Here is an 11,898-nt window from a genome sequence, read left to right on the forward strand (position 1 = left end):
ACATGGCTTAATACTTAGATGTTTCGACAACTGAAGCACTTATGTTGGTCAGTAAAATTAATTGGGAGATTGTATAGATACTTTCACATAGTACTTACCTACTTAGGTAAGATGTTCTGTGTCTGAACTCCATTTGAAGTGAATGAGTTCCAGACGAGACAATAGTCTCAAGGTGAAATTAATCTTCAACTGAAGTATTTTATGATCTAAAACAGATTATAATTTGAAAATTTTATTATGTAGATTGATGCGATATAAACATTATAGTTCATAATACTAATACATAGTAAATAGTTAATATTAAATTATTCTGTTTAAATTTAAACAGGTGTGGTAAAGGTCATGGACTTTAGTATATTTTATTTAGAGATGATCTATATCATACCTATGTACATATTATTATATAGGTATCTATGCCTTTTACATTACTTAGTAGGACTTCGAGGAAACTTAGTTGAAGTACCATAACTATATAGGTAGTTACTTAATGGTTTTAAATATTTTATGAGAATTTCAAGAACGATGCCTAGTGGTAGAAAAGAAGCAATACTGTGGAACTTGTCAAACGGACGCTGGCATGCAAGCGACTTGTAGCAATGCAGACTGCAGTTCTCATCTCGCGTCAGAACAATTAAGGATCTGCACTAGATAAGGTCAGGTGGGGCAAGTGCGCCGACGGGGTAAGTGCACCTACCCTAAAAAAATCGAGAACTATTGATGTTATACAATTACCGCAATCTTACATCTATGCTACTAACTGAAATACAGTTCCACTAAAAAACATAAATGGCTATGTTCATTTTAATACGATTTATTCGCCATTTTATTTTAAGTGTCATTTAGACCTGTAAACCGAGTGACCCCGTGAAAGATAACATCAAATATTTCAAGATGTTTAACATATTTCTGTAAACCAGTAAGGTGAATACATAGTTTAAACCTTTTATTTTAACTTCCTGCCTGAATTTTATTTATATATACTCAAATAAATGATTTTTAGCAATGCGAAAAATGTACCTAAAATTGTCGAGTAGGGCAAGTGCGCCACAGTTAATAGTCGTATGGCGCACTCCCCTGATCCATATATAACCAACCTTTTTGAGAATAAGTTTTACTAATATGAATTTATTATTAAAATGAAATGTTAACAGCAGAATTTTTGTACTCAAGGTATTTTGTTTTTGAGCCGACTTAAATAAAAGGGCGTATTAGTTAATTCGTTTTTTACAAAGAAAAACTGAAATATCTTGGTCTAGAGCAACTTTACGTGAATAGGTTGCTGTTCGATCAGGCACGTTATCTGGATATAATGCAGCTAAAACATATCAAATGTCATAAGGCCAAATTCTAAGTAATTGAGTTATAACGCATTCAAAATTGTTAATTCCTAAATTTTTGTATGTTTTTTTTAGTTTTAGAAATAAAATGGATTTTATATTAGGGCTAACATTTTTTTATTCCAACATATCCGCACACAAAACTCTAACATAGCAAAAAATTATATAACAATAAAAATTCTAAAATGTTTTCAAGCCCTGATTTACATATATATGGCGCACTTACCCCGAATTTGATTTGACAGCCATAGTTTGTTATAATATTGGTTGATTAAAATTATCCAAAGAGCAATGCGTGTAAAACTTATTTCTCTATGGACTAAAGTGAGTGTTTTCTTTATAATGTTTCATATTGGCTTTTTGTCCACAGGCGCACTTACCCCATTTCCGGAGGCAAGGTGCCTACTACCATTATTTTACTTTGAGCAAAATATTTATTAATTTATGGTCCGATTTCCTTGAATGGCTATAGGTTGTTATCACAAAATACCAAATATTCTTAAATTAATAAAATTACATTCTTAAGTCAACACAAAAAATTATTTTGCATTGAATCCAGCTATGAAAATTTTATGGCGCACTTCCCCGACTGACCTTAAGTACCTAGAAATTATAATGAATTCGTGTTTTACTTCATATTTATTGATTAAAACTTCCGTATAATTGCATGAATGGATACTTAGTTTCTGCAATCATCCTTTTATTTTACACAGTCGAATAGAAACGATAACAAGCATATTGTCGTTCACCCAGTTTTATGTAGATAAATACATACAACAAGGATGTTACATACAAGCGGCCTCAAAAACTATGAACCATATACTTACCCACCAGAATATTAGATCCTGAATCTAAAATCACAACGTATGCATTTATATATAATTATATGGCCTCCTAGAATTATAAATTTCTTAATGATCTGTTATTTTCTTACAATACGAAATTTTTCCTTAGAGAACTCGAATTTTCTTTGTGTACGATAGCAGATATATTATCTTGATTCTAGACCTTTTGCTAAACAGTGAAAAGTGTAAGTTGTTCTAACTTTGATCACATAAAAACGTAACATAGGTACTCGAAACAGACGCATGACACTATCTCATTACAGAGTCCAGGGTAGGTAGAAGTAACATATATTATGGCATTCTAATATTGCCTCTAGATATAAGATCTAGACCCGTTAGACCTGATGACCCTGTTACTAAAAATGTGAAAGTAACAACGTTCCGAAATAAAATCTATGGTGTAGTGATAACTTTATGAATGCGTATTGGAACCTACCTACTCTACTACTATTACTCTCATACTGTATAAAGCTGAAGAGTTTGTTTGCACGCATTAACCTCAAATTACTGAACGGATTGTGATTTTTTCACTAATAGGAAGCTACATTACTCTTATCTATACGTTACTTTTTATACCGAAAAATCTTTTCTCACGCGGGCGGAGCCGCATAAATAATAATCGGTCGAAAAACATGTTATAAGATTTTTAGAACAGAAGGCAGGCCAAAATGGAGGTGAACACTATTGGGGCTACACAACGAATTATTATGTACTTCGTACAGTGGTTAATCATCAATAGTATAAGAATAGGTACTTGCAATGCCAGACATTGCAACCAATTCATCTCTATGTGGATAGAACTGAGTGAGTTTTATACGATGTTGTTGCGGCAGGTTGCCTTTCGATTATCATATCATGGGTTACAATCACTCGCAAAAGTGTAGAAAATATAATTTTTAGGTGGCTTAAAAATCGAATTCTAGACCTCTCGGTCCGCAGACATGCCACAACTAGACAGACACGGCGATTAAATTGAGTGTACTTAGGTATTTACTAGGTGTATAATAATCCGTGACATATTTCGAAGGCTCCTGAGTGAACTATCGTATCTGAATAAACTGCGATTTTCACTTTTATAGCGTTTCGTTATCTATGTACTGTAATACGCATCTTTCATCTTTCTCTATTTTCTAACGCAGTTCCAAACCCACTAAAAAAGGTAATAAATGAAGTCTTTTTTTAATGGGTTTGGTAGTAAACAGTACATAGATAGCGAAACGTAAAAAAGTGGAAATCGCTATTTTTTAGACACGATAGTTTACTTAGGAGCCATGGATTTATTGATAATACCTCCTATAATTAGATATCTAATAGTATACCTTAACATCATACTTATTATGTTATTATCATTCATACTAAGACAAATATCTGTATTCTGTTATAAAGAACTGATGAAAGGGAATGCAAATGGCTAAGCAGCCATTTGCATTCCCTTCATTCTTCTTATGCACCTAATGCCAAAGAAAATATAACACTAAGTTAGTCTAATACATGTTAGAAAACCTCAGTAGAAATTAGAAAACTGACCACTGAACTACAAAGAAAAATTAGTTTCGGAACGAATACTGCAGCACACGCAGGCAATCTCACGTCTTTTATCCTTGAAACGGTAGGCAGGGGGGGGGGAAAGGCGAAACTAGTGCACACATTGATCGCCGTGTGCATTCTGTCCCATGAAGTGAAAGGGAGCGAGGACCCAATATCATTTTGCCCGATCCAGGATTCGAATCGAACGTAAGACCTCGGAGGGTAATTCGTCCCACACATATTTTTTTTCCTGTGTTCTATTTTGTTGGTCTTGAAGATGCAGTCTGATCTCGAACACTTTTTTTACAAGAATCGTTTGTTAGCCTAACAAGGGTCAGCTTATGCAAACACACCGGCCTTTTGAGTAAGTGCTGTAGGTGCTCGCAACCCTTCAAAAATTAAATGACCATGCTGGGGCAACCCGCTAACGGGTTATGATCCTCGGCTCAGGGCGGCCACTTCGAGAGGGTGAGTCATCAACGGTTAGCGATGAGTATACTAACAATCTATTCATTACTTACGTATTTATTGGTATGCGGGCCGAAACTATTAAAAGGACAGGGGAGTCAGGAAACGCGGCGAGGTTCTCATTGGCGAGGATGGAACTGTGGTCTAATGAGGTGTATGAGTTACCCGTTTTACAACGAATAGCCACAATGATATCGTCCTCTAATCTGTGATCTAACTGAACGCGGCGAACTTTGTAAAAGTTTTGTATTTTATACCTACCCATGTAATAGAAAATCATGGAAATACAAAAAAAGTTTCATGAAAATAAGTTTCTGCGTCGTAAGGAACGTCCAATTATTTTGTCATTTGTGAATTGTGATTTGTCAAATTTTCAAGAACAATATATTTTGTTGTCTAGTTTATTTGTCTATGTTGCTTGTTATGATAGAGCTACAATCTAAAAATTTAATTGAAATTTGCTTGTCACTGTTTCGCATGATAATCGCTAATCATTAAATGGGTTTTATTTACAGTGTATGTTGTTTTTGATAACCTTTTAGTAGAAGCTCGTTAACATTGTTGTTACTTGTTGTGGTTGATACATTTCAATATCAAACATGTGACATTGAAAACAAGATTATTGCTTTTACGTATTTTCATGAATTATGAATACAATGGATTTTTAAAACGTTAGAAATAATTATATCTAAGGAAATGGCGTCTTTGGATTTCAATAAAATTTGTCGCGCCTGTCTGAGTGAAGCGGGACCATTTAACGATTTGTTTTGGTGTCTTCACCTGAAGTTTTCAAGTATTGCACCTCTTTGGAGGTAAGATTCTTACTATACTCGTCTTTTTTCATCTGCCCATAACATAGCCCTCTGTGGAGTCAGCATAACACATATCCAAAAATGTTGGAGAAAGGATTTGGCCTAATTTTTCTGCAAGGCTGCCTGCTTGACATGAGTTCCTTCTGGAGGATCTAGTGCTAGGAAAATTATCTTAGAAAAACTTAGAGCTTGCCCAACTTGGGGCTAGGATCACCCTGTCCGCAAGCCAATGTTCTCACTAGGCCAGAGGGGCAATGTTTATAATACTGAATAAAAAATATAGAACTCTAATGATAGAGTTTTTAAATATTTAACAGTTGTGTTATCATCATTAAAAGTCTCATGCAAAATATTTTCTTAGATTTCAGAGAATGACAATCTGCCAAAACAACTGTGCCTGTTGTGTTTAGAGTTATTGAACAAGTTCTACAGTTTCAAACAAGTTGTTTTGAAGTCTCATGAGGTTTTGCAACAACATGTCTATGATGAAGTAAGTTTACTATGATGAAAAAGTGAAGATGATCTTATTTTGTTTAAAAGCCACTGAACAACTTGTGCAGTATGATGTTCTTATCTTATTTCATTGTTTTAACAAGAGAAAAATTTTTTGTTGTTTTTCGTAAAGTTAAATTCTATAAATCATAACAAAATGCAACCACCAACTGAAACAACTAAATAAACAATCATTGCCAGCATGTTCTATATTTGGTTCATTTGTTAGGGAAAAGTCAAGATAGAAAATGAGATTGTGGACTGTGAAACAACCACTATACCTGAGGGAGTGTCACTGCAGGATCTAGAAGTGGTGACTGATGCAAATATTATATTAACAGCAGATGAGAATTTACAGCAGTATTCAATAATCAAGTATGTACACATTTTTATGACTATATTTTTAGTCCTTTGTAATATCAAGTTTTTCTTAATTAAATTAGTTGTAGTCAACAATGTTTTGCAAGGAGCAGTTGTTTTCTACACTAAGCACCTATTTCACCATATTATTTACATTTGCAGTCAAATATGTTTAACTAGTAAATACTTTTTAATAAAATGTTAAATAATGCAATCTAGGGCCTATTGCACAAAGTATAACTTCTGAGTAAATACTAATCATTGAATATAATATACTGCAACCAAATACAAAAGTCAAGGTTTCAAATAAACGGTAAAAGTATATTTAGTATGTCTTATAGGTTACTCGCTGATAATATATACTTGAACAGCATGAAATAACTCCTTAAACAAACATTACTTTGTTCCATTTCCAATATTTGATGGTTAAATGTTATGCGATTTTCGGAATTTCAGAAAAGACGAAAACAAGCTGAACCCATAAAACTAAAATACGAGCGCGCATGAAATGCCCAAAGTGTGAGAAATCTTCGGAGGTATGAAAGCTTTGAAGCGCACATGCGAAGTCATTTTGGTAAAAGGTATTGTAGTTATGTGGTGTCATTTAACTTTGTATACTCAAACAGGAATTTGTGCTTATTTTAGCTGAAATTCTAAATACTTACTATCCATGTAAGGGAGACTAGAAATAATAAGTGCTTATTTCATATGGCTAATATATAGTAATATAACAATAAATAGTTGTTACATGCTCTGGGAAATGTTATCAGTTATGTTGGTCTTGAAGTGACTATGACACAAAATTTGGTTACCCAGGAAGTATTCTGATCATTTCCCACCATATCATTATATAAAATAATTACTACAACTATTCATTAAATTCCAGCCAGATGTAAAATCGACTACTGTGATAAATCATTTCGGAATTATCGTAACCTGCAAAGCCACTCACGAATTCACACTGGCATTAAGAAGTACCAGTGCCTCACCTGTGGCAAGAACTTTGCCTACCTCAATGTCCTGAAGAACCATGAACTAATACACGCGGGTATAAAAAAACATGAATGCCATATCTGTGACGCTAAGTTCGTTCAACAATATAATTTGAAAGTAAGTAAATTAAGAGCTGATGAAGCTTATTACTGAATCAACAACTTCAGAAAGGCAGCAACTAGCAGATTAATGCAGGATAGATTGAATGCTTCTTAGTTAATTCTTGTTGAGAAATCACAGGGAATCAAGATATAATTTTTTTTCAGACACATTTAGACACTCACACAAATCAAAAAAGATTTATATGTGTCCAATGTGGTAAAAAGTTCGCGCAGGCAAGCAATCTCAAGATACATCTCATGAGGCATAGCGGTATCAAGAATATAGCATGTCAGCTGTGTGACATGAGGTTTTATGTTAAAGTATGTTATAAATTATATTTATACAGATATTTAAAATGTTAAATAACATAGAAATATATCTCTTCACAATTCATAGGCATTCCAGTTTTTAATGCATTTTGATACATATCCAGTTTATTAATTAGCTGGGCCATTGATTCGTTTTGTAGCAATATACCTAAACGAGCCTGCAGCCTGCCCTCAGACATCTTCTATGTTATCAGTTATTGTCTTAAAGAAAAATTTTAGATAATGAATGCGTCCCGTTCTTACAATTATTGTAACCTGCGCATGGACGACCATACAATAAGTATCTGAGTTATTAATTCCAGAGTGACCTCTTCAAGCACATGCGGTCGCATTCATCCGAGAAGCCATTTCCGTGTGAATTCTGTGAAAAACATTCAAAAGTAAAAGTTTTTTAAATGTACACTTACGGAGCCATACAGGTGAGTTTCAATATATCAACTTTTTTCAATTTCCTTGTTGGTAATAATCTACATATTCGATTCCTGCAGAGTTCATTGCGTCACTTGTGAGTGGCGAGCAACACGTATCTCGGTGTGGGAATGAAGAAATTGTCCTTTATTTTTTTTGATACCCACTAAAAGAAGGTCTGATTAAAAATAACGATAAAACAACGTCAGAAAGTTATACAATTTGACTAGTTTCCAAAATTATGTAGCTGAGTCTAATAATGTTGTATTTCCAGGTGAACGTCCATACGGATGCGACATGTGCCCGAAGAAGTTCATGACGCGCAAGGACATGCGCAACCACCGCATGACGCACACGGGCGAGCGCCCGCACAAGTGCACGCTCTGCAACCGCGGCTTCATACAGAAGTGCGCGCTCAACCGACACATGAAGAGCCACGCCACCACCCTCGTCAGCGAGCACCTGCAGGACGACGGCCAGACCTCCATAGCCATCACCTACACGCGGTATCAGTGAGGCACGACCCGTCAGCTCAACTGCAATTCACTTGGCCTTGGAGTCTTGACCATTCATCTTTGCATATAGGCATTGAACCTCCATCAATTAATCGATCATGTGGTTGTTGGTTCTATGTACAATAGGATACTCTGTATATACCCAACGATGACTCAATTATTGCGAGGCTCTTACCCACAAATCCTTGTGAAGCTATTTTACCCGATTGCCGAAAGAGAGCAGAAGAGAGAGGACTAATGTATTTTCTTTGTGGTTATTACCTCTTGCAAGCACGAGACCCTGGGCAGTTGCCCTTGTTGCCACCTATTAAGAGCGCTACTGTCGATATCTATCCAGTATGAGACATATACTAAGTTACGCCAGTATTGATTGTGTATCTAATTGGAACAAAGTGTGAAGAAAATTGAAGATAATTTAATTATTCACATTTAAGACGGTTAAAGAATGAGCGTAATATAACTGCGCATAGACTTGTATAATACGTACCTGAATGCGCGTACACACATTGATAAATACGAGCTTGTTTGAATTTTCTCAATGTAAAATTGATATAAATGTATGGTTATTGGTGATGTATTTAGAAATCTTAATGAATCATTTTTATATACCTAAAATAACTTGATGTCACTTTCTACTTAAAAATTTAATGTTATTATTATTGGCCTACAAATGCAAACTATACGCGTTTATAAATTGTTGGTTGTTTTTATTTGTATTGCCATTCCTTGTCATTTTTTTTCATTTTTATGTTCATTTTTCTGTATTGATAACCTATATGTGAATGGACTGCAACATTAAATTAGACTTTATTTCATGTCTATTAAAGTGGACAGTCAAGTGATAGGAATAAGTGCATAATATTTTGAATTTGTGCACTAAACTAAATTCATATCAAGCATTGGTACAGATTACCATGGTCATGTAAAACCATAATTATTATGTGAAATGCATTGAAGTTCAATTTGTGTTTGCCATATTGAACAAACATTGCAAAAACTTTGTGTCACTGAGTTTTTTAATGTTTTGACAATGTATTGTTAATGGGACGGAACTTAACATGTAATGTGATAATGATAATTATTTGAATGTAAGTAAAGACAATGGATGGAAACTTATCTTTTGGATACAATAATACACAACATAAAACTTATACATTTTTTTATTTTCTAGTGTACCTTATAAAAAACGTTTACATCCACTTAACGACCTTTGTGATATAAAATTCTTTCTTTAAATATTATTTAATCATGTCAATAATTGTTTCATGTTATGAGTTAGATCTCACACTTGCCAAGCTGATACTGTCATAGTTCAGTGCTTTCTAAACTGAATTCTTCAATCCACAAAATATATTTTTTTACCTCCTTGGACCCCATCTTTAAGCAGAGTATGAACTGCATCTAAACAACTTGAAGCTACAATCACCTGAGAAGGCGGCAGGTTCAAGTCTAATTCAGCGTAGCGACCATCCTATCATGTATTTTCAAATGTCTTCTCAAAGACCCACTCTGTGAGAACCCTTGCTCGCACACACACTACACTTGTACGGCCTCTCGCCTGTATGCGTTCTAACATGCTCATTCAGTCCCTTCTTAGATACAAAACACTTTTGGACAGTACGAACAACTGTACGGTCTCTCTCCGAATGTATTCTCTTGTGTTCCACTAAACTCGAATGTGTGGCGTGAGGATTTGTCACAAACGTCACATTTATGCAACTTCTTTCCCTCGTGTATGAGCAAATGTTTGGCCAAATTATACTTATTAGTGAAAGGGTAGCTGCAGATTTGGCAGATGAACCTGCGGCCAGTGTGCCGTCGCGTGGGACAGGAGTATTGATTGCGTGAAGAACTTCTTCCCACACTGTTCGCATGTGAATCTTCTTTCTCTGTTCTCTTTGTGAGTTTCTAAATGAGTCTGTAAGATAATTTTTTTATAGGATTAGTCAATAAGTACATATAATGATTAGTGTGAGGACTTGTAAGTATGATCCTGGCGTTCCAAGTAAATTGTGAAGAAGAGACTGTCAAGAAGAGGATGTGTATGTCACAAATTGTCAGTAATTTGTCATATTCAAATTTGAATAATGTTATGGTAAGTTAAAATGATGTAAGGTATGATAAAAATCACCTTAAGAATAACAGCAGTCGTAAATCCTTTCCCACACACATCACACACCAAGAGTGACCTTTCTCCATGAATCTTTTCATGGGTTTTCAAAGTTTGGCGACTTTTGGAAAGTTTTCCACAGACGGTACATTTGAGCTTCTCCAGATTTATCTTAGTGTGTTCATTCTCATTGTGCCTCCTCAGCCCACTCCACGTCATGAAGGTTTTGTTACATGGCAGGCATACTATAGAAGTCTGAAATGAGGGCATTCCATTTTAAATGTTATGTAATGATATAAGTGGACCGGACACTTATGATATGGTATATAGTATTTTTACCATATTAAAAAAAATATATTATTATTTGGTTTAAAATCCATTTAAAAAACAATTCTAATTATGATTTCTTATGTTTACACAAATGTAAGACATTAAAATTAAACTATTTTTCGGATTTTTAGTTCCCCCCCCCCATGACCATGAGGCTGCAGTCTTCGAAACATCGGAAAAAAACTAAAACATTAAAACTGCGATAAAATCTGAAAAATAGTTTAATTTTAAATCTACTTATTTTTTGTTTTATCTACATACATACCGTTTTACCTTCATGTTCTAATTTGTGAGCCTCGAATCGCTCTCTATAGTTGAACTTCTTGTGGCACAACTCACAGGAGAATAAAAAGTGTTTTCTTGTTATTTTTAATTTGACTTCTTTCCTTTTGTGTCCTATTAAACGTTTAAGCTTTTTACTTTTCCTAAAAAAAGTATAGTTGATAATTTATCATATTAAGTAGTGTGAATATTGATTTGGAAAAACTTTTATATGTGTTACATGATTAAAAACAGAATAAGGCCTATATTTCATCTTATTCCTATACAAATATACAAACCTTTTATTTGGCTTGACTTCACTATTCAACACTGTCTTATCACAAAATTCCATTGTTTGTAAAAAATCTGAAAAAGTTTTGACATTAATTTGTATTCACAATGCAACAGTAAATAAACTTTACTTGTTTGTATGTTCAAGATATTTAAATATAATAATATAAATATGTATGACACAGAAGGCACTATTGCTTTAATGCACAGCTGTGAAAGATTCCTCATGTTTGAATTTATATAACAATATAAATATATGTCTTGACACAGGGCTTCACCCTCAGAGGAGATTCCTTTTTTATATTTAAATGCATTGAGATTATGAAAAATATGTATAAAAATGGAAAAATGAGCTTTAAAATGAATAGGATTATAAATATATGTTACATATATGTATATATTGTTGAGGGAATTATAATGATAAATATATGACTTTTACTTCAAGAAGTTAAGTTGTACCTTAACATATCTCTAATAATTCTTACCATCAGCCAAGTGGTCGGACTCGTCCTCTAACTTTATGCCGCTGTACACATCGATTGCAATATTCTTTTTTTCATCAGTAAGAAATATATTTTCACAGTACAAATTACTATCTCCAGGTTCGTGTTTGAAATCATTCTTCAGGCTGTGCAAAGTATTCTGAGATTCTATGCAAGTCTTTTTAAATTCTGTGTATTTCATTAATAACTCATAGCACGAATTGCATAGCGTTTTC

General features: G+C 34.0%; 2 protein-coding genes and 1 pseudogene across 2 annotated transcripts; 2 read left to right on the plus strand and 1 right to left on the minus strand.

The window, feature by feature from the left end:
- Window positions 1–4,944: 4,944 nt before the first annotated feature.
- Window positions 4,945–6,342, plus strand: LOC119193183 (the record flags this gene model as incomplete). Its single annotated transcript, XM_037446832.1, has 4 exons — window positions 4,945–4,989; window positions 5,351–5,479; window positions 5,711–5,856; window positions 6,298–6,342. Coding segments are annotated over 4 exons (348 nt in total), but the record flags the coding sequence as incomplete, so codon positions are not given.
- A 37-nt stretch (window positions 6,343–6,379) lies between these two features.
- Window positions 6,380–8,809, plus strand: LOC119193184 (oocyte zinc finger protein XlCOF15-like). The gene is given in 6 exon segments (XM_037446833.1): window positions 6,380–6,422; window positions 6,728–6,951; window positions 7,101–7,256; window positions 7,568–7,628; window positions 7,631–7,684; window positions 7,948–8,809. Coding segments are annotated over 6 exon segments (780 nt in total). The 3' UTR covers window positions 8,190–8,809.
- A 521-nt stretch (window positions 8,810–9,330) lies between these two features.
- On the minus strand, window positions 9,331–11,883 carry LOC119193185 (annotated as a pseudogene).
- Between the last annotated feature and the right edge of the window lie 15 nt (window positions 11,884–11,898).

This window comes from Manduca sexta, unplaced genomic scaffold (assembly GCF_014839805.1).
Source record: "Manduca sexta isolate Smith_Timp_Sample1 unplaced genomic scaffold, JHU_Msex_v1.0 HiC_scaffold_3711, whole genome shotgun sequence".
NCBI classification, from domain to species: domain Eukaryota; kingdom Metazoa; phylum Arthropoda; class Insecta; order Lepidoptera; family Sphingidae; genus Manduca; species Manduca sexta.